This window comes from Macrosteles quadrilineatus, unplaced genomic scaffold (assembly GCF_028750875.1).
Source record: "Macrosteles quadrilineatus isolate MER2022 unplaced genomic scaffold, UCM_ALF_1.0 Scaffold_1__1_contigs__length_201487025, whole genome shotgun sequence".
NCBI lineage: Eukaryota > Metazoa > Arthropoda > Insecta > Hemiptera > Cicadellidae > Macrosteles > Macrosteles quadrilineatus.
Window position 1 is genome coordinate 52245788 of NW_026542594.1, and position 24563 is coordinate 52270350.

A 24563-nucleotide genomic window follows, 5' to 3' on the forward strand; every position below is an offset into this window, starting at 1 on the left:
ATCTCTTGCTGTGCCAAAAAACATTATTAATTGTAAATTTAAATATAACTTTGAGAAACAACGCTTTGAGTTCACATCATTGTAAATAAAAAAAATAAGATTACATTTGTTGAAAAAAACAAAAAAAAACAAAAAAATAAAAAAACACAAAAAACACAAAAAAACAAAAAAAAAACTGTCGTGTGAGTGACATTTTACAGCTGTTAAATGTTAAATTGTAAACTTCCAATATTTTACGCAGTTTACAATTTATATATTTAGCTGTTTGTCTATCTCCACCTGAAGAGACCTAAAAAGGTCGAAACAGTTTTTACCAATAAATTAATCTATAAAAGTTGACTAATCATATATATTTTATCTTATTTTTTTCTATTTTTTAAGAAACATTTAAATTTGTTATTATTAATTTTTACTAACATCAGGAGTAAGTACAAATGCAACATTTGATGTTACTTCTAATTAATAGATTTGTATGTTATAAATAGTAATTATTAGTGGAGAGGGTCTATATTTAATAGAGTGATACTTTAATGTATATCAATCACACCGTCATGTCTACTCAAAACAAGTGTTTCATATTGCAGAAAGAGTTTGCTATTCTTATTTAAATTTTGTATTAAGATAGGTAATTTAAAAACTAACCAATTTTTTAATTCATTATTAAGAGACATTGGTCGAACTTTCTTTTGCTGTTTTAACAGTAATAATCATTTGCTGCTGCAGCATTTATAACTTGTATATCCATGATAAAAATAAGTAAAATGCAGCAAAAGTAAGTGCAATTTTAACCGAATGATGGAACACCGTGGTTCGTGTTATGGATCCACCTCATTCAGTCAACATTTTTTAGTCTGGTTTGAATCTATTTTGACCAGTAATCTATTCTTGACCTAGAATCTATTTATGTAGTAAAGGAACAAATAACATTTAAGTAATCCAAACTACATTCACCATTTAAGGTCTAATGACAGATGTATGTCATCTAATTAAAAAAATGTTATAACTAATAATTGTCATACAGGTTTTGTTAACTGACATCACAATTCTAGTGAAGCATTGAATTATTATACTGGATTAACGTTTAACCTATATTTTTTTATAGGATGGTATTTTAATTAAAGATTTGGGTTTTTACTTTTGACATGGCAGCAAAAATGCTTAGCAAGTATTGGTTTTGTATTCTTTGAGTGATGATAGAAATAGAATTAGAACCTAAAAAATTTAGTTGTACATTTCTTATAGAATATTTATTTAAACCACACCATTTTTGAATTACAAATAAAATGTACGTATACGGGAATGGAAAAATATTTTTAAAACAGTTTAAAGCTGTGGTAAAACGCATTAAAAATCATCAAACGTTGCAAAACTTGTTGCGTCCAATTGCATAACATATATACCTATTAATCCCCCCCCCCATTTTCCTCTCAACCCCCTTCTCTTCCACTGTTACGTATAAAAGCACAGCTTAAACTGTATGATATCATTCTCCCTTCGGCACCTACACCTACAATGCAGATCAACAAGATGATTTACAATATGGATGGTGTATGTGAGAGTTTCTTTGACCTGGCAGTCCATGGTTCTCCTTTTTTTGGATGCATATTTCGATTTGGCATTTTTAGTGAAGAAACATTATCCCCGATATTCGAAGATCGAATATATAATGCGTCTCTCCGAGAGGATTTAATGGAATACCAAACTTTTATGATCGATACTGTCAATGCTGGACTCATAGGAGTGTTATCCTTAACTGTAGATGATGATTAAAACTGATACTAAAGTTAAAGCGAAAAGAACGCAGAGCGGGTAATAGATCATTTGTTGGTTTATGTTCGCAATTACATTAAAAAAAAAACACAAAAAACACAAAAAAACAACAAAAAAACTGTCGTGTGAGTGACATTTTACAGCTGTTAAATGTTAAATTGTAAACTTCCAATATTTTACGCAGTTTACAATTTATATATTTAAGCTGTTTGTCTATCTCCACCTGAAGAGACCTAAAAAGGTCGAAACAGTTTTACCAATAAATTGAACTATTTACATTGACTAATATTATAGTTTTTGTTTTATTGCTTTCGAAACCGTCTGAATAAATTTTATGAAAACACTAGACTAAAAAAAAAATACAGAGTGGAGAATAGATCATTTTGTGGTTCTTGCGTCTTAAAAACAAAATGTCAACAGTTTGTATAAAGTTATTCTTTTAAATATACATACGTTTTGCTACCGATTACATCGATATCTAGCGACTATGTTGGAGTTGCACCATGTTGTTTAAATACCATAAGGATCACAAATGTAGTAATTCAAACATAAACGGTTTTTATCAAATCCATTTTTTGTTTTTATTTCATGTAGTTTTATAGGAAAATAATAATTTAAGTTACAATAGTTTATGGACCGTAATTGTTACAGGAATGGATGTTCTACCATTGACCATATAACATTAGTTAATGCTATACATAAAATACATAAGACCATAAAATACACACAGTTTTCCACTTTTTAAGTTTGTCACCGTTTTGGAAAAATGGTCGCCATTTTTGAAATAATAGAATGAATATTTTTAACGTTTTTTATGGTCTTTATGGAATGTGGGTGCAGTTTTAGGACTTATTTGACTTACTTACACTTCGCATTTTCGCTACAAACCTACTTGTTTAGGAGCTACATGATGTAAAATGTACATCGGAAGTTATTGTTCCATAGGCTTAAACTCCTAAACAAGTGGGTTTATCGAAAAAATGTCAATAATGATAAAGTTTTTAAATTGCGTGTTCTATCCGAAGAAATGATCAAATTTAGGGGGGTGTCCTATAAGAAATTTCAAAGTTGACCGCCATATTGGAAAATGGTGACCATTTACAAAAAATATTATTAAATAATTTTTGAATCTCTTTAAAAACAAGGGAATCTTCCCCATTTAAAGTTTGCTGTAAAATCATTAGTTACTGAGATACCAATGGTGGCACACTTAAAAAAACACCCCGTATAATCAAAGGTTCTACTATTTTGTTCAGAATTTAAAGGGTAGCTACAACAGACTAAATCTTTATTATAATAATTGTTTCGGCTATTTCCTATAAAATCTATTTTTCGTCTTTTAGTTTTGTTTAAGAATATCTGTAGTAGAACAAACCTTCACAGAAAAAGCATACAACTCAAATTTATCAATACTTAGGAATAGATCTGTAAAATACACAAATATCATTTCTGGAATGTTTACATCAGAAGTCAGAAGAGTTAAACGAAGAACAATGTAATAAGTCGATATTGATCCAATTTATAGAAGAAAAAAGAAAAGAGGATACCGGACTTTAACTCGTTCTGGAGAAGGATTATTTAAAAGAGTCTTCTAACACTAACATAATATATAATACAACAATGCAAACAAATTAATTAACTTAATGCGATTAATACATGAAGCTATGGAAGCCGATGATACTTTTTTGGAAAACGAATGAGTAGCTTTAGTTGATAAACTACGTAATCGGAGGATAATTGCTTAAAATTGAGAAATGTTGTAAAAATAACAGCATGTATATAGTCTAAGTTAATAAACAATATTAAAACTATTATAGAGTGCACTCATTGTTTGCTATAAATAACAATGTTGAATGTAAAAAGCAGCAGAATTATCAGTAACTTCAAAGGAACTTCGAAAATATTTCTAAATACTTTAAACCAGTCAAGAACGTATTTTATAATATTATAGACAACAACCACTAGATGATACGTTGATCTGTGGTAATTTATGTTTCATTTTTTTAGTAAAAGCACTAGCCATCTATAAATAAATATTGTTATGCTTATTAGTCATCAGTTATGTCCAAGACACTGACACTTTCAGGTAGGAGCTCAGTGCTCTCCGTAAATTATTTCCCACCTATTGAAATAGGAAATATTGATGAATATGAAATGGGTCTTCTTAGTTTTGAATCGTACAACTCAATACCAAACGTTGATGAAACAAAAACCAATTTCATTTTGATGGTGATAAAGTGATTACTATTCCAAAAGGTGCATACGAGGTGCAGGATATAAGAGATTACATACAAGAGAAGTTTCACAAAATAACAACAAAGGAAAAGAAATACTACATTCAACTAGGAACTAACAACAATACTCTTCAATCAATGATCAAATGTACTGTGGAAGTAGATTTTTCTATGCCTAATTCAATTGGAAAACTTTTAGGATTTGGAAATATTGTAGCTAAACCTGGAATCAGTTATTATTCTGAAAACATTGTAGACATTTTTAAGGTAAGCACAATAAGAGTTATTTGTAATGTGACGACAGGCTCATATCTAAACAACGAACATTCTCATGTGATTTATCAATTCTTTCCTGCTGTACCACCCGGCTATAAACTAGTTGAAATACCTAATCCTGTGATTTACTTGCCATTAACAACCCAGACAATTAGTAATATTACGCTCAAAATTATGGATCAAGATAACAGACTGGTTGATTTTAGAAACGAGAGAATAACAGTTTGTCTTCATTTGAACAAGATTAAGTAAACACTTATTAAAAATAGCTAAAGTAGAAAAATCATTCTTATCCGCCCAATATTTTTATTGGAGTATAAGTATTGCTAGGTTCTCGGATTATACTTATTTGGTTTACATATACTCTACAGTAAACATCTCCAATGATAAAACATCACATTATTGATAAGTTTGGTCACTCTCTGTACACCCAAAAACGAGAAAGAAAAGATTTGGAAGATGAATACGAAGATTATGACGATGAAGATACTAAACGGTTTAGGGTTTCGTCGGATCCTGAAACCGCACGTCAAGCAGTAACAAGAGGTTATTTAACCCGTTACTATATTAATAAACTGGAATTGAAAGGATTGGAAGAAAGACTTAGCGACCTAAATAAAAAGTTGGAAAAACTGCAGGAAATGAGTAATGGCTTTTCAACATTAACTGAAAACTTGAAATCCTCCAATAATGACCTTAAGTTAACAGTAAAAGAAGTCAAGGAAGCTGTTTTTCCTCCAGAAGGATGTTGCTACGATGGTGAAAATAAAAGAATTACTCATGTGGCCAAAGGTATTAACAAAGATGATGTAAGCACTGTCAGTCAAACATTGACATATGATTTTGAAAAGGATATATTTAAATGTGGTGATGTTGAATTTGATTTGGTTGTAAATAGTCCTTCAAAACCTGTAATAATAGCAAAAGCTACAAGTATGAGTGGATTTGCAACATATCGTGGTGGAGATTACAAGTTTCGCACACACGTATATCGCGTTGGTGGAAAGATTATAACACACATGGGATCAAAGTTTGTTTGGAATGAGGAAAAACGCTATATCACACCTTTGTATGATGGTGAACAAAGAAAAAATCTATCAAAATTTAAGACCGTAGTGGTGGATAGTGAAGAAGATCTCTAACAAATTAGGTGTCTCAAAAGCTCCAGTCATGGTTATAGATTGTTCCAAACAAAATTAATCTGTAAAATCTTCAAGCGTGGATATAAAGTTGTAATTGGAGTTGAATGAAAATACAAACGAAGGAATATCCGCTTATTGTTTGATTCTGCATGATAAGACTGTAACATACACACCTCTAAAAGGAATTGTAAAAGTAGTGTTGTAGATGGAAACACTCGTTGTGGGAGTGTATAAATAAAACTCAGAGTAATAGGAAAGCTTCAGTTTATCCATACTCTCAGTACGGAAAACATCGCTTTCAAAGATGGGATCATCGCAGTGTGCAACGGATACAACAACAACAATGTTATTAAAAGATGAAAAAAAACAAAAACCAATGTAAAGAAGCAGTATCTGAATTCTTATCTTTTAACGAAGAAGAATCAAGTACAGAAAATGATGTAAACTCTAACATCGTAACGAAGGTAATCGGAAAAAGGAAGAGGAAACAAGAAGAGGAAATGCCACTACACAAGTTGATAGAAGTATTTCTTCGTATATCATATCCAGTTTCAAGATGTATGACAAAAATTATATCTATCGGTATGTACAAACCGTTGGATTATTCTCCAACAGTGCTATTGAACCATGGTGTTAAAACTTTGTTGTTTTCGGAAAATGCTTGGGAATCGTTTATTAAACATTTGCATTTGATAGAATGTTATTTGGAGAACAATCTGTTTGGAAGAAAAACTGCAATCAGGCTCTCAGACTGCGACATCGAGATAGATGTTGTTAAACAGCGAGGGGAGCAGCAAGTTAGATTTAGGGAGCTAACCAAACACGATGAAAGAATTTTACTTACCAATTCTGAATTTTATTTATTGAGTTGTGCTGCATCATCGATAACAAGATACATGAGGCAGCTAGTTTTTTCTTCCCCTGTCGTGAAAGATTACTTAGTGGAAACGATGGAAAAACAACCAGACGTTCAGATATTGCATGGACCTGTGGATACATCGATTTTCAACCGGATACCTGAAGAGGTGGAAATGTGGAGACAAGTTAACGCGTTGGAACAGAGGGAAAACATCGACGAAGAAAAGATAGAAGGATCTAGTTCTGTGAGTGTAACGGAGGAACAAGTGAAGGAGGAAAACCACGAAACAATTTCAACAGTAGCAGAACAGACGAGTGATGTTAAAGGTGTAATGAATTTGCAAGACGGAGAAAAATAGAAGAAATAAAAAAGGAAACAACAGATAAGCTGTAGCCGATGTAAACAGGACAACAAATATGTTAACATCACGTGGGGTAGGCCTACTGGGGGGAAGGTGCCCACGTTAAATATACACCAACGCGCTGACAACTGTACGGCCTGATCTATAAAAAAGGGATCTACCGTGGTGTGGAAACCAGTTGTTATCTTAAAACGATATGGAGAGGAAGATTTCCTTCGCTGACAGAGTTGAAGAGATTCAAGAAAAACCTTGTGTAGTGGAATTTCAAGCTTTTCGAGGAAACAAAAATGAATATACCATAAAGGAACTAGTATTCCTAGATTTAAATACAGGAATTGTCTTTCCATTTCTATTTGAACCTCCATTCGCATTTAACAATCTCAACAGCAAAACGAAAAGAACCAATAAATGGACTACGAGATACTTCCATAGTATCGATTGGTGTGAAGGGTTTACAAACTACAAGAGTCTCGAAAATATTATGTATCATTTTTGTAATGAGTTTACAACTGTATACACAAGAGGATTAGAAAAACGTAATTGGATACAAGCATATACGACTCGGCAAGTTTACGACGTGATATTGGATAAAAATTTCGAATCTCCCAAGTTGGAAAATATATGTCGACTAGTAAAAAACAAACAACATACACAATCACAGTGCGCATTGAAAAATGTATACCGATTAGCAGCTTTTTTGGAGCCAATGAGAAGTGGTGGGGGTAGCGATGGGTATAAATACGAAGAGCAAACCTTGACAATGCATGAGTATTACTCGAGACTCCAAGCTAGCAACAACGACGAACTAAATAAATCATGAGTTCACATTTCCTACAAACGTTTGTTGATCAATTCAACGCACAGTCCAAATCAAACTGTTTACTTACTAAAAAGTGTTCAGAACTAAAAGAAAACAAACATTATACAATTCACAATATCAAGAAGATTGACACTTCCATCGGGGATGCCATCGTGGTTTCTTTAAGTGATGCACCATTTACTTCGGGGGATGAACCGAAGTTTCAAGTATTTCTACCTAAACGATTTGTACATCTACTACAAAATGAAGATCTGAGAAGCATCGAACCCGGATCCCTGTACCTGGTGTCTCGTGGATCAAGCGGAAACAACTCTACAGAATTATCTCTTCACATGTCACAACGTCCTTAGATTTAAGTTCTGTTTGTAGAATGTACTTTTGTAAAAGATTTAATAAATAAATAAAGAGTAAAAAAACAGCATATCGGTATTTGTTTTGATACCGATATGCTGTTATTTTTTTAACAAATTTGGATGACCTTGAACTTTACAACATAAAAGGGGGGTGTAACATCGGTCGCTCATCAGTCTGAAGTAGAACCAGCTAAAGGAAACCCATCATGAACAACGAATTGTATCGAGTTTTAACACATCCTGCACTAGGGTTGGTGAGTTGGAATTTAGAAGCTGTACTGAAGTTCGAAAGAATAATCAAAAACATTATTGAAATCCAGAGAAAAATAGATAGGCATGGTTTGTCAGCAAAAACAAAGTCCAAATATGGTGAACATTACAATGAATGTCCATGGTCAAAGGATGATGCAACTTGTGGTCCCGATACTTGTGTTTGTTGTAGCATTGGCTTAAACAGAAGTAACATCACACGTTTACTTAATGAGCTAGCTTTGGTTCTCAAACCATATAAAAACAAGATCACCTGAATAACAAAAAAATATCTCTAGGTTTAAATTTTCAAATTTAAATCTGCAAACATCACTACACCTAAGTTTGTTACAATCACATAAAAGGGTTGCCACAGTTTTCCAGCATTCAGTTTGCACACTCTAAGGTTCGCGATAACAAGGTGGGTACCAACGTGAGTGCTTGGAGTTTAATCTCACAAGAACCTCGATTTCCTCACGGAGTGTTATCCGATAGTTTTGTGCAACGTTTCGACACGTTTATGGACTGGGAACTTCTTTCTTTGCACTACATTTTCACTATAGAAATGTTGAGGATGTACTTTCATAGGGTGAATTGGTTTCACGTTTTAAAAAGACAACGGTTCTCAGAAGAAATACTCGTAGAGATGATTCCTACTTTCAACAACTGCTGTTGGAAGGAAATTTGTAAATATCAAAACCTTTCTGAAAGTTTTATCGAAAACTACAAAGATCATTTAGATTGGAATCTAATATTTGAACATCAACAAACAAGGGGGATATTCTTAAAGGAGCATGGACAATATTTACCATTTATGAACTTTAGTAATTACAACGGGTCTGACTACGTCGAGGAGTGCTCTACCCCACCGCTACAATCAGAAGTCTACACCATTACACCAAATCTTTGCAACGAGACTAAACACAATCAATCTACTCCTTCAGTACGAAATAACTCCATAAATTTCCGACCTGACCACAAGTCAAAACAGGAGCATTTTACACCGCCATCATCGGGAACCCTCTTCATTACACCTCACCTTTATTTGATTTGTATCTTAGGTTTAGTTTTTGCAAATGTAATAATTTAGCGTAGTCAAAATAATGTTTATTGTAAATATGTTTATCTAAATGTTTGAAATAAATATGGGAAAAAGAAAAGCCAGATCGTATCGGTATTTTGTTTCAATACCGATATGATGTTTTTTTTTTAATTTACTTTGGATGACCTTGAACATTGCAACGTCTGCTGTAATCAACCAATCAGAAGCGGATTTTCATTCCACGAAAATAAGGTACCTACCGCATAAAAGGACGATGCGAGACCTACTACTATCCACTTTACTCTCGTCGGAGCTCGAAGTAACATGTCGTGGTGTATAAAACATCCTGAATATTCAAAAGAAAATGATAGGATCAACTCGTACATACACGCCCGAACGAGAAGTTTTGTTAGCGAATGCAGAATCGAACTCGCTGAAGCAGGATTCTTCTACGCAGGAAAAAAGGACCAAACGATTTGTTTTTACTGCGGTGGTGGACTACACCATTGGCAAGATATCGATGATCCTTGGGAAGAACACGCGAAATGGTTTCCCAAGTGTCCGTTCGTATTGGTACACAAAGGACAAGATTTCGTCAACGAAATGAGATCCAGAACCGAAAGAAACGCCCTACAAAAGAAAAGGATTCCAACAAACAACATTGCTGTACCCCCACCGATAGAAGAATCAAACATCGAGTGTATAATATGCATGAACAAAAATCGTAATTTACTCTTCTTGCCATGCAAACACTGTTTCGCTTGTGACATATGCGGATGGCGATTCGATAACTGTTGTTACTGTAGAGCTCCTATAATTTCTATGATCCAAGTGTTTTTAGTTTAGATCTGTATTAGGTTTAAGTTTTCAAAACAACTATATTCCTTATATTGTGTGTATTTTAAATTTTCAATAAAGAATTAAAAAAAATTCAGCGTATCGGTATTCATCCCACTACCGATATGCTGATTTTTTTTAAACCCAAACAACGACCTTGAAAATATCGATCCACCCTAGCTTTGACACGTCACCATGACGTAACCCACTACACCATGTCCTAGGTCACGTGCTAGGTCATGAACCGATGCTTATATAATATCATACAGTATAAAAAGATCCATGTTTAGCAATGAAGTGATAGATATATTAGAAAGACTAGATGACGGTGAAAGAAACCGGACCTAACGGTGAAAATAGTTAAATTGAATAGTTTTCTGTACTAAAACTAGCAATAAAAAACATTCAAACAGTTTCACAAAAGGACAAACGATAAACAGAAATACGTTGGATTACAATACAACCAAGAGTATTTAATGAGAGTTAACATTTGCTTTAAATAAATAGTAAATTATAGGGTAAAGAGTGGGAAATTTGTTTTTATATAGCTTGATCGTTTGTACGTCTAACATTAAGCAATGTGTAATATACCAAATGTTTGTTATTTTAAAAATCATTCAAAAACATAACGATTTGAATGAATAAACAAGTCTTAGAAATATAAGGTACTAGGCCTATGTTGCAAATGTGGCACATGGTTGTAATAAACCAAATTATTTCTTTTTTTAGCACTATAAAAATTGCAGAATCTTTTTGTTTTTAGGGTCAAAAATGATAAAAACCCATTTTTACCCCATAAACCCCCATTCTCATGGTCCGATTATGCTGGTTCGCGAACTCGATCGAATAAAATGTCATCAAAATCGGATCATTTTTGCTCGAGTTATCGCGCTAACTTACACACACACACACACACACACACATATATATATATATATATATATATATATGAATTTGAATGGATGGTGTTTTTGACCTCTGGGGACCTCAAAACGAAAAAGTAAATCGGTCCCGGATCTAGGTCTTACCATGAGACCTACGGTAATAGCTTATTCCCTATATGGGAAATTCGCTAAAAAAAGGTGGTAAATGGTGATCGATTTCGATTGGACACTGCAATCATCATCAGACCCAATAGGCGAATGACGACATATCATTCGCCTATTGTAGTACAGGTAAAATAGGGTTTTATAAACAACAAAATTTGTACATTCATGAAATTTCACCTGTGAGTTACTAATAGTATGAGAAATGAAGATCCAATGAGTCCCCAAAATTTTGGGCGTCCTAAGGAACTTTTTGGGGCCCTTTTTGTTCCGAAGGGCCCTTTTTCCTGAATAATTATGTTTTTACGTTTAAGGTCGAGTGAGGTGTGGTTTTCGATGGTTTTAGTTATTTTAAGTCGATTGGGAGTAGGTTTAAGTGTATTAAACCACACCCTACAGGGTGTTTCGAAATATTATTACTTTTTACGATATTTAAACATTTATTCATAAAGTAATAAAATTAGTTACCTCCATGCTCTATATAAAAGGGCATTATTGAAAATAATTGTAATTCTTTACTACGTAAAGGGAAAGGATCACAAGGAGTAAGAGAAAATATTAAATACCCCCGTCACAGCAAACCTGCAGACCTAGCGAATTTCCGTTTTACTTACTTGATTTTCAATTAAATCTAAAATAGCATTGCGTTTAACGATTACCTAGGTTTGCTGCTACAAGGAGGCTAATAAAGTGTGTTTATAGTAAAATAGTAATAGCCTAGTATATAACAAATAAATTTGACAAGTTTGATCAAAATATATCTATTAACAAACAAACAAAATCATTTTACACAATTCTCCTTAAGAATAACATGCGAATTTTAAATTTACAATTTTAGTATTTTTATCCGTAACTAATAACCATACAAAAACACGTTAATATACTAAATTATTTGTTTTTAAGCTATTTAAAATGTTCTATAGAAAAATTGGGAAACTTTGTGTTTTGAGGGTAAAGTAAATAAGAAAACCCAATTTTTACCCCATAAACCTCGTTCCCATTGTTCAGGACAAAAATGCTTGTACCGACAATGCTGCTCTGATGTCTTAGTGCTGTCCTGGTCGTCATAACCACGAAAGATAACCGTACTTGTATTGATTAAAAAACAAGTTTGAGGAACTTAAGATACAAGTTGCAAACGTCAGTATGTATGAAAGGTGTTTTTGCACCACATTGTTCGTGCTTTAAGACTGGTGTTGCCTGTTCTGCAATATGCAAGGTTTTAGGTTTGTAAAGGGGAATCCTGATTGAACACCAACTAGGACAAAATCAGTAAAGATGGACAAGTTGCTAAAAATAATAATAGCTACTTCCCTATAGGGAAATTCGCTAAAATTGTTAATGAGCCGTCTGAGAATAATTATTGTGATGATGAAATTGTAAAGAGAGATACTACGGAAATTGTAGAAAAATAGCTTTAGTTTAAGTACTTCATTGTAATATGTAATGTAAGGTTTTATACAAATACAATTGTTTTAATTTTTTATAAATGTAAAAAAATAGCTTAAATAACCACCTAAGAAAAATGCATATCAATTTGAAATTGGTCTTAATAGATTTGCATAAAAAACACGTTTGAAAGATTATTCACACCACCATAAAAGTTGAAATTTTTGCTTAGTAACCTATGTTATTATGTTATAGTGTAAAACTTAATCCATCCCCTTTTAGCGAACATCCCATATAGGAGTTAAGCTATTGCCAAAGGTCTTATGGTAAAACATCGACCCGAAACCGATTTACGTTTTCATTTCGATGCCCCCAGAAGCCTAAAGCACCATCCACTCAAAATATTATATATGTGTTTATATACATATAAATAATATAATATATCCAAGTTATATACGTGTCCGTAAACATGATAATTCGAGTAATTTTGGTTCAATTTTAACAAAACCGGCATAATCGGTCCATGGAACAGGGTTTTATGTGGTAAAAATTTGTAATCTTTGACCCTCAAAAGACAAAGTTTCCCAATTATTCTCTAGAGCATAAAGAAAACAAATAATTTAGTATATTTACGTGTTTTGTAAGTGTATTAGTTACGAATAAAATTGAAAAATTGTAAATTTAAAATTCCATGTTATTCTTAAGGAGAATAGTGTAAAATTATTTTGTTTGTTTGTTTATAGATATGTCTTAATAAAACTTGTCAAATTTATTCGTTTTATACAAGGCTATTAATATTTTACTATAAACACACTTTATTAGCCTCCTTGTAGCAGCAAACCTAAGTATTCATTAAACTCAATGTTATTTTAGATTTAATTGATAATCGGGCAAATGAAAATTCGCTTAGTCTGCAGGTTTGCTGTGACGGGGGTCTGGCTCCTTGCGATCCTTCCCTCTTATATAGTAAAGAATTACAGTTATTTTCAATAATCCCCTTTTATATAGAGCATGGAGGTAACTAATTTTATCACTTTATGAATAAATGTTTAAATATCGTAAAAAGTAATAATATTTCGCAACACCCTGTATGGAGTGGCTTAATACACTTAAAACTAGTCCCAATCGATTTAAAATAACTAAAACCATAAAAAACCACACCTCACTCGACCTTAAACGTAAAAACAAAATTATTCAGGAACAAGGGCCCTTCGTTAAAAAAGGGCCCCAAAAAGGGCCTTAGGACGCCCAAAATTTTGGGGACTCATCGGATCTTCATTTCTCATATTATTAGTAACTCACAGGTGAAATTTCATGAATGTACAAATTTTGTTGTTTATATGGAGTGTTTTTGTATTATTTTACCTGTACTATTGGGTCTGATGATGATTGGAGTGTCCGATCGAAATCGATCACCTTTACCACCTTTTTTAGCGAATAAGCTATTACCGTAGTTATCTATCACCCCCTTACCGTCTTGTGAGTAGCATTATAAGCGTAAATATATGTTTTAAGTGTTATAAGACGTTTCATTATTTACTTTCCATGCATTTAATAACACGTACGATGCTGATCAAGAAGTTATGAAACGAAATAGACTCAATATTTTCTGTATATCATAAGAAGTTATTAAGTTAAATTGTGATTGACTCAATTCAAATAAATTAAATTAAATAATAAATAATAAATTAATTTAATAAAATTAAATTGTTCACGTTGTCGAATAGTGAAGTGTTATAAAATAATAATACTTTATTTTTATTTTCATAATTGTACCTCCTTAAGAATATTAACAATTTTTTTTATATTTATTTGGCAAAGATGAAATAAAAAATCCAATTGTATAATCAGTTTTTACGAAAGCTGAAATCATTTTGTTCTATTTGTTTATATTTATCAATGACTAGAAGTCTACGTAATGTTTTTGCAACGTTTTATATCACTAGTAATCTGCGGTTCAAATTTACGGGTAAGTGAGATTCATCCAAAAGTCAATGGTTTTAGTAAGTCGTAATTAATATTGCACTCAATATATATCTTAAAGTACAATTAGAGAAAACATAGAGTTTAAAATTGTGAATTTGATGTATGTCATTAGTGTAAAATAAATAACGTAGCTGAAGAACGATAAACACTGTAATTCAAACTAGATTTCAGTAAATACTAACTAATGTAAAAACCTTGAAATTGTGTTTAAAATATTTAAAAGTAAAAAAATGGGGTTAAATTTTTGACAGCAATCTCGTCTTTGAGCAAAAACCAAATAAAAGTTTATAATCTGGAAGTAGCTACTATTAGTTGAATCCTCACTAAATCGATTAATTCAAAGTCGACTGGTCGGTTTGTTGACATGTAACAAGTTAGTTTAATCAAGTCAGGACATTGAAATACTCATTTATTTAATTCAAACAATACAATATGGCTACTAGGACAGCATAAGGTGTTAGCGAATATCCAATAAGTACAGGAAATTCTAATTTTGTATTTTGTGAGAATATACATTAAAGAAATTATTTGTAGAGTATTTTACATTAGTGTCTCCTCGATGACGTCACTAAGATTTCATTCTACTCTGAGCACAAATTAACTGAATTTTAACAACGTCAATACACCACGGCGCTGTTTGTTTATACTACAGGACTATTCGTATTATACAAAATATTTTTCCTACAGTCACCTGACAAAGATTGTCCGCGATCCCAAATAATATTTGTATAATAAGATACCTCACTATACAAATAGGGTTTAGGCTTAAATGGTAAGCCTGCAAGCCTTGCCATACTTACACATTAGTTATACTTTAGTACTGATATGGTGATAATATATACATGGTGTTGAAATAAGTGGGTACATAATTTACGTAGTGATTCCTTGGGTCAAAATTAAAAGAAAATCGAAAATAACGCTTTTTCCTACCATGGTTTGGTAATGATGGTTAGTGAGGTATTAAGAAGCGTTATCTTCTTAGCTTTATTTGTCCAGCTACAATTATGATCCTTGCACTGATTATAGTACAGAAAGATGCTAATTGCTGCATTTACTACTTACTTTTGCCGCATATTTTTTTGCCGCATATCAGTATTCCAACCAAACAACACCAAACAGCAGCGTGCGTTTATTAGGCACAAAGGCTGACTAAGCTCTGAGGACGGCTCTTTCTCTTATTGTAGTTGTACCTACGTCTAATAATAATATAATAATAATAATAATATAATAATAATATCCTATAGTCATAAGCAATAGCTTCGACTCCATGTATATGTTATAGCATCCGATTTATTATTACACACATCCTATTCCTTACTTAAACTTATACCTAAAACAGATGCGCACAAACTACAAGCCTGAATCAATCAATACGTGACTGACTTGAACATTTTTCAGATAACTATTTGGAAATAGTCAAAATTATGATTTTAAAGTCAATGCCGTTATTGTGGCTCTCTGTGAAACATGAACAGTTTTCGTTTTAAAGAGTCGATTCAGAGCCTATTTCCCTCTCTCCACCCCACGGTTCACGCCTCTATTTGTCCCTAGCTTTCATTGTCCCCGACGTTCCTTGTCCGCATCTTTCATGAACTCCACTTTAGGATGTTAGCTTTTACCAAGAAAGTTTGCGTGTCATCCTTGCGCAGGGGGTATGCTAATCACACTTACATAGGATCCAAATATAATGCGTCAATAACGACTGTTTGACAATCAAATCGCGAGGGACCGATCTGAACGACGGGGACGTATGGTTGTAGAATATATCAAAACATGTTTAACAACAACAAAATAGGTAAAAGCCTATATAGGAAGTTTTAGAGTCTCATATAGGCTAAATGTTTTTGCAAACTGCTTTAAAAACAAACTGATTGTCCAAACTATTTTCTTGACTATGAGAATTACTAGATCCATAAAACTGAGCCTATCTGTGGGTTAATGTTGATGGACGAATGCTTATTCCATGATATCGTTCAGGTTACAGAAACACGTTAAATCTTCTTTCACGTACGTTTAAAAAAAGGAAAGGAACATGAATCCAGGTGCGTGACGGGAGCACAAAGTAGCTTTCAGTCTTCCTCGAACCGACTCTTAACACATCTTGTTCTTGATTGCTTAACCAGCTTGTCAGAGAGTGATTACACTTATATTATTTTAGTAGATATTCTGTTTATTTAACTAACTTTCTCGTTACGGTTAATAAGAAAGTTATTTTAAAATCATTTGACCATGATTAATTTAACCGTTTTATAAATTTTCGTACAAATGAATGCTATAGGTGAGTGTAAATATTATGCATCTGATAATTTGTTCACAAACAGTATTCACTTAGAGGCCACCTTAGATTTATTTCAGTGTAGGCCTAATGGCTAGATTATAGTGTTTTACACATCAATGTATATAACCTAACATGTAAATGTTAGGTTAAAATGTTAGGTTATATACACCGATGGTTTTACGTAGACATAAAATTTAATTGAGCCCGCGGACAAGGGCTCGACGAAAAAGTAAAATATTTTAATTATTAATTTTGATATCTAAAACATGTTCCATTAAATAAATATTCTTTCTAGAAAGCTATCCTTAAGAGAGATAAGGTTTCATAAAAGTAAAAATTCCATATATCCATCGAATCATTTAAAAGATTTCCAGGGTTAAGGATATGACATACGGTTCCTATATCTACTAACTAGATAATTACCATTAGCTTACTTAACCTGCGTACCTATACTGGTATTTTTTTTTACCACTTGGAGGTAAATGTCAATATTTGAACCAAAAATGAAGCTTTGAGGTCCGAGCTCATGTTTGAAAAACATTACATATGGTTATGATAAATTAAAGATGATAATAGTCAAGCAATTAACTATTTTCCATATTCTGAAAAAAATATGTAAACCGAACCCCGAAGCTGAAATACCTTCTTGCTTTTAATAGATTTTCAAATTTTCTTTGATCGGTTATGTTTTTTTTCTTACGTGGAAGTAAGTCGTTTAGTATTTTTAATAGTTTACGAATCTTACCTAGATCATATTTCGCTAGCACAGTATTATTTTGATAATATGATTGACTATACACAGAATAACTAAACTGTGTGTAGCCAATGATAATATCTTCTTGATAGGTATCTTCTAGACGGTTCTTTTATTTTGCACCTCCAATTGGGTGACAAAATCAAACGTCACAAACTAAGTGTCGCCTGACTGTATTAACTAAAACAAACATTTGATCTTCGTAATTTCACCATTTTCTTATTATTTACATAAACGATTTTATTTAAATAATAACAAACAAATTAATATGCATTCCAATTGCTTTGGGTTAGGTTTAGAATATTGCGTTTTCAAACAATGACATTAAAGAGATCCAACACATTTTGATGTGATTGCCTTCATTAGTTGAGTTTACATTGTTTTTCAACTAAAAAATTAGTATATCATGTTGTGGCTGTGAATATAAAAACATCTTTATCAATGGTCATGATAAGTCAATGATCAATGATCAATGATCGTGTTTCATTGATAAGTCAACACCCCTCCCTTATTGTTACTACTCCGTCTGAACAGTTAAAACTTTTATTTACAGAATTTTATTTCATTTTCTCGTTAATAGAATACATTTAAATTCTTTAAGGCAGATCTACCATGAAATGCAAAGTATGAAGCTAATAAGTAATACTGTGATGCAATATACAATAACACGGTGATAATTTATTTGTCATTCGGTGACTTCGGAAAATAGCATACAAATCTTACTGCTATCAATATATACAACTAATGTTTACCCCAGCTGAGCGTACTAAGTCCGTGTGTATTGAAAATAGCAGTTTTGCTGAAGAATAAATAGGTAATTTTTAACTAAAAATCGGCTTTACCTTCGTCACTGCAGCTCAAATTCTTGTGGTGTAACTATGTTACGGCCGTTTCGGCATTACAATGCCATCGTCAGACTACAAAAACACAAACTCGGCTGAAGTAGCGTCGTTGAAGTTTAAACACGTAACACATACGAACAATAATATACATTTAAAATATTACAAAAACCGAACAGGCCTGTCGTACTAACGGGTGACATGTTCCCGTTCCGAGCAAAAACCGACTGGGTTTTTTTGCATGTCACCCGTTAGTACGACAGGCCTGTTCGGTTTTTGTAAATATTTTAAATGTATATTATTGTTCGTATGTGTTACGTGTTTAAACTTCAACGACGCTACTTCAGCCGAGTTTGTGTTTTTGTAGTCTGACGATGGCATTGTAATGCCGAAACGGCCGTAACATAGTTACACCACAAGCATTTGAGCTGCAGTGACGAAGGTAAAGCCTATTTTTAGTTATTATACAGCTCAGGGGCTATAACATGGATTTTAATAAGGTAATTTTTATTTTTAGCGAATTTCCCTATAGGTAAGTAGCTATTACCGTAGGTGGCACAGTAAGTCCTAGTCCCGGGACCGATATGCTTTTTCATTTTGATGTCCCTAGAGGCCAAAAACACTATACATTCAAATTTGTATATATCTATATATATTGTATATACAGTATAGAGGTATATATGTGTCCGTGAACACGATAACTCGAGTAATTTTTGTCCGACTTTGATGAAATTTAGCTTGAAGGTGTAGGGAGGGATAAACTTGAATGAATTCGCGAACCGGAATAAGGGAACGGGTGTTATGGGGTAAAATGTGTTTTTTTTTACTCTCAAAACATAACTTTTCCAAATTTTTATTTAAAACTTTTTAAAGAGCTTAAAAAACAAATAATTTTGTATATTTATGTTTTTTTATTTACAGTTATTGGTTAAGGAGAAAATTTAAAAGAATTTCAATTTAAAATTCCCTTGTTGATAATTTAAAGAATAAGTTAACTGTTGTAGCTTCCTTGTTTATATATTGGTCAAGCTTGGCAAATTTATTTATTTTATTCTATGCTATTTATATCTTACTAAAAACACACTTTATTACCCTCCCTGTGGCAGCAAACCTAGGTACTCATTCAATTTAATGTAATTTGATTGTAAAAATCAAATCAGGAAAATGGAAATTCGCTTAGTTGCAGGTTTGCTGCGGCGGGTGTATTGTTTCATATTATGTGATTTAAGAAACTAAACTAGGTTTTAGTTATTAAATCACAAATTCTTTTTTTTACTCACTGTCAACCGAAACTCAAAATTTTAAAATGAATAGGATTATCTAAGTGGAGTTCTCAATAATCTCAAAAGAGGATTGGAAAATGGTGTTTTATTTAATTAAGCTGGGAGGAAGAGTAAATCCAATATTTTGGTTCAATGCTCATTGAAAACGTGTATTGCTATGTTAAAACTAGCTTAGTACGATTTGGTAAAATGGGAATATTATAGTTTAAAACAGTTTTAAAGCCTTTTTAAGTACGTAAAGACTAATAAGGAGCTTTATATACACAAAATGAAATAATTTTAACGAATGTTCTGTATGTGGCTCGACAAAGGCTAGACCATATAATGATCCTTTTTTTTCTTTTCAATGTCCCCTGAGGCCAAAAACACAAATTAATGTTAACAAGGGTATACATATATACGTTCAAAGTGTGTATATACGGAGGAGTTTAAATTCCCGAATAATTTTGTAAATGTTTTCGTAGAATTGAAGGTTACGGGGAAGATTCCAAAAAAACTGTACATTCGAACTTCCCATTTTATTCCTAGGGAGAACAAGGAATATGTTGTATTTCGCTTCTTTACGGATCTTTTGACCAAATTTCGGAGATCTATTTAATTTATACCATACTTTTAACATTTTATCAAAATACATTTCTATTTCTTTTATGGTAGTAACTGTCAAAAAAAAATATATATATATAAGTAACTGAAAATGTTAATGAAATGTCTTGGTAAAATCCAATTAAAATACATGGAAATTCGCTTTGTCTGCAGGTTTGCTGCGTCGGAGGTGTTCCTTCTTATCTTTACTCATTCGGACTCCCTGTATAATATTCCCATTTGGAATACTCTCAAACCTCGGACCCGAGTATAGAATTCTTGGCAATGAAGTTGTTGAGTCGTGTAAGTTATTGCACTCGCAGAACTTTGTTACTAACAATAAATATTATTATTTTCGAATATAGTTTATACATTTAGATAAAAATATAATACAGTACCTATAAGGTATAACGCTAAAGAGAAACTTCTATTAGCATTGACCTTTAGATACTAAAATATAAATACTATCCATATTGACTGGTTGCTACCTTTTATTAAAAATAACATGGTATGTGAGCCAGTCACAGATTGCGCTAGTGTATGAAACTGTATCTTATTTGTTGTCCTGAGATAGTATACGTGGTATAGAATATGCTATGGTTAACCGAAATCGTCCTTAGTCAAGTTGTGCTTGTTAAAAATGTCTGCATATAAATCAGTGCAATCTGTCGTTGGCTCACTTCAAATACGTTCATTTAGATTTTTTTAACTGTTGACCACTTTAACAAGGGGAAACGTCTATTTCTATCAACAGTCAAAGCTTATACTCTGTAGATCTACTGAATGGGTATGAAAACGTAAAATATAATTATTCCCGTTGATAGAAGTATTTTGTATTGTTTGGCGGTAAATGTATTTGATTACTTAAATTAAAGAAGATTATCCTTCTAAGTGAATTTCCCATACATAAAATATCATATTACCGTAGATTTTAAGGCGAAACCTGTACCTGTTTTTCATTTTGATGTCCCCATATGCCAATAACTATCTTGTTACTTATTTGTGTCTTTAAAGTAGCCAGATGTAAAGTTTGCCTGTTCTATTAACCAACTTAAATCCAAAACCGTACAGGCTTAACCCTAACCCTTAATGTGCGGTTCCAACTTGTACGGTGCATTAAATCGTGCGTATACAAGGTGTCCATAAAAAACGTTTTAGAACTTAGGAATATGGATTCTCATAGAAGAAAAACTTTAATTTGTATGTATATCCAAAAATGCTTATCAACCCAGATATCCGTCATTTTGTTTTTATTCATGTATAAACATACCTTTGAAGTTTTTAAACCAATAAAAATAAACTTGATAATATGTATATTATACTTAAGGAGACCTATGTTAGAAAAATGAAGTTGGTCCAATTTGAAATAACCAATTTTATTTTCATAACTATATATTACCAAACAATTGCTAATTTAATGAAAATATGTCAAGAACGCTTTTATTTATCATTTAACATGACGTATCAAACGACACCAAGATCACAGAGATCACATGACAAATAAATGAAATATCACTATTTAAGTTGTAAAATAAGGCTAACTTAGTCATGGTGAACCTAATTTTGCCTTATTTTACAACTTAAAAACTCGATATTCAGTTAATAATAAATGGGTTTCGGTGACTGTCGTGTGAAGTAAAAATCACAACTGTAAGAATAAGAATAAGAAGAATAAGAATATTTATTTTCCTTTTTACAAATTACATGCATTTTGAATCGTCAGTAAATCAAGGCATAATGATCACAAGGCATTCACAAGGCAAATTCAATATCAATCAACATGCTTCTACAAAACTCTCAAAATTTCTACAATAAATAAATAAATATATAATAATAAATAATCACTTTATGTTCACAACTAAAAACCTAAAAGATGCAAGGTCTAATTACACATGCAAGTCAAATAAATATCACATATCAAGAGTCAAAACTTAAAAATAGGTAAAAAACTTAAAAATAGGTACTTACGGATGCTGCTGGTATATTAAAAAAATCATTCCAGGAATACAGTGGGTTGGCCAATAAAAGGTTTCTGAGGTTGGTTTTGAATTTTGAAAAATTCTGGTTTCGGGCTTCACATGGGAGTCTGTTAAAAAATCTTAAACTTAATAAGCTGTGTTGAACTTGACTTTTTCTTAATCCAACAAACGGCACATCAAAAAGGTTCTTAGATCTAGTGTCATGCTCATGAAAATCCTCTCTCAAATTAACATTGTATATCTTACTTTTTAATTTAATTGTTAATGTAGTTGGTAATCACGGATTCTGGTGCGATCTTGAGTGATCTATACGATGTCATTGTGATCGTAACAGAGGTTCACGGATACTGCTAAACTCGAATAGTTTTCCTATGTGTCGATTTCGGCTTCGACCATTGCGCTGTCATTGCCAGACCGTTGAGCCAATAGGCCCATCCCCTGTTGGTACGTAGGCCTACCCAATTATCCGTAGCGACATTATAAATTGTTTACGCCTATGTTATTTACATGTCATTAGTTTGTAGCCATCATTGTGTAAATTACTTCAAATATTTATTGAAATCGTCTTTAACTACTTCTAAACATTGGGGAAAGTAGGTTTCAATTCTAGCTCAGGAAGTGACTGGTAAATACTTATAAAAAGCTCTTTTCTAAAGCATTTTATACATACAAATGAATTTTTAGAAGAAAAATAAAACGATAGAGTCATACATTTGAATCTAGGTAGTAAAGAACCTTCTTCAGATGGAAAAAATTAAATGTAACTAAGTAATGTGAGATGACTTTACGTCTGCAAGCGCTTCTCGCGGTGCCGTTCAATGGCGCAACATAGCTACTGTAGCCTATATAAACTACTGAAAAATATAAATCCGCTATGAAGATTATAATAACGGATGGACTTTAACCTAATCGTAAAAACCAAAGACACTCATAACCATTTAATTTCATTTCATTTATTTCCACGGCAAATTGCCAATTTGTACATGGACAATTCAAATATACATGATTCTGTGTAACAAATTTCAAGCAAAGACAAAGAACAATATTTAACAATTAATAAAAGAAACAATATCAGATCAACGTCAGTCAACGAGAAATCTCAATACATGCAACACAATGCAAAAAAGAATAACAAGAACAAAAACAGAACAATAAATACAATAAGTTAACTTACAATGCAACAACAAACACTAGCAAGATCTGGAAAACAGAAACAGTGAGTTTTTCATACTAGGCAGCAACAATATGTAGTAACTGAATGTCTAATGGTGTTTATGAGCCGCTGAAACGATTCGTTTACATCCCCAGGCGAGGCTATCGCATCGAGATTGGCCACGGACAGGTCTTCGAAGACACTCTGCAGGTTACATCTTCTTGTATTGAGTACAGATCTGTGTCTGACACTTAATGGGGGTGGCTGAGCAAAGACACAGTTTAGAGCTGGATGATGTCTGTCTTCAGGGATTAAAGGATCTTCGTCACGAAGTACTAGAGCATTAGAAGATGAAGTGAAGATCAGATCGAGCAGGTCGCCTCTGTAGTTAGTTATGGAATTGACTTGACAAAGAGAAAACATCGCCGCTAAGTTGGAGACAACTGAGAGGGGAGAATTTGCTTCAGGTGCATGTTCGTTATCCCAACTGGAAATGGGAATATTGAAATCTCCGAATATATGAATGAAGCTGAAGTTGGATTTTGCCAAAACCTCTTCGATGTGAGTGGAGAGTTTGATGTAGGATTGAAGTGGTGAGCTGGGCGGGATATACACATTTATAAGAAGAGCTCAGCAGTGTGGACGAAGAGTTAAGGAAATGAAGAGAGATTCTAAGTCCAAATCAGTACTAATTTCAGTTGGCTTCAGTGAATTGGATGCAGCAATGAGGACACCTCCACCACTAGACTTGCTGGAGGTTGATGGTGATCGGTCATTCCTAAAGACTGAGTAGGTGGGCAGGAAACCAAGCTCACCACAACGGAAAGATGGCTGGAGATTTGTCTCAGTGAAGGCGATAATATCGTGGGAACAAGAAGATAAAGATAAGCGAAGATCATGCAATTTAGACCTGAGCCCGTTTACATTCTGGTAATAAACTGAGTAGTTGGCCAGGTCAGTGGAAGAACTTAGTTTTTTGACATCGTTACTATTTTAGGAGGGTCATTTTGGTATTTTATCGTAAGATCTTTTTCCCCGTTTTTGGTTCTGGTTTGCAATATGTCACGAAGATTGTCAAGAAGTTTGCGCTCACTGGTAGTCCAATCCCTCGAGACTGTGACTTCAGATAACCTATTTGGGAGAAAATTTGCTGAAAATTTCTTGAAGAAGCTCTTCGTAGAATCCGCATTTGGAAGGATAACTTTCACTGGCCTAATAGTGTTTGGCGAGGGTTTGCCCAATCTGAATAAGTAAATTCGGATATTTCATACTTAATTGAGTTGAGGACACGGTTTATAAGCTCCCGATCATGAGTTTTTTTACCGACGTAT

The 24563-nt window shown here is 32.9% G+C and overlaps 1 protein-coding gene across 1 annotated transcript; it reads left to right on the plus strand.

Moving 5' to 3' along the window:
- The first annotated feature begins 9430 nt into the window (after nucleotides 1–9430).
- Nucleotides 9431–24025, plus strand: LOC128996947 (baculoviral IAP repeat-containing protein 3-like). The gene is made up of 2 exons (XM_054422497.1): nucleotides 9431–9806; nucleotides 23931–24025. The coding sequence occupies exons 1-2, from the start codon at nucleotides 9431–9433 to the stop codon at nucleotides 24023–24025; spliced, it is 471 nt and encodes a 156-aa protein (XP_054278472.1).
- The last annotated feature ends 538 nt before the right edge of the window (nucleotides 24026–24563 follow it).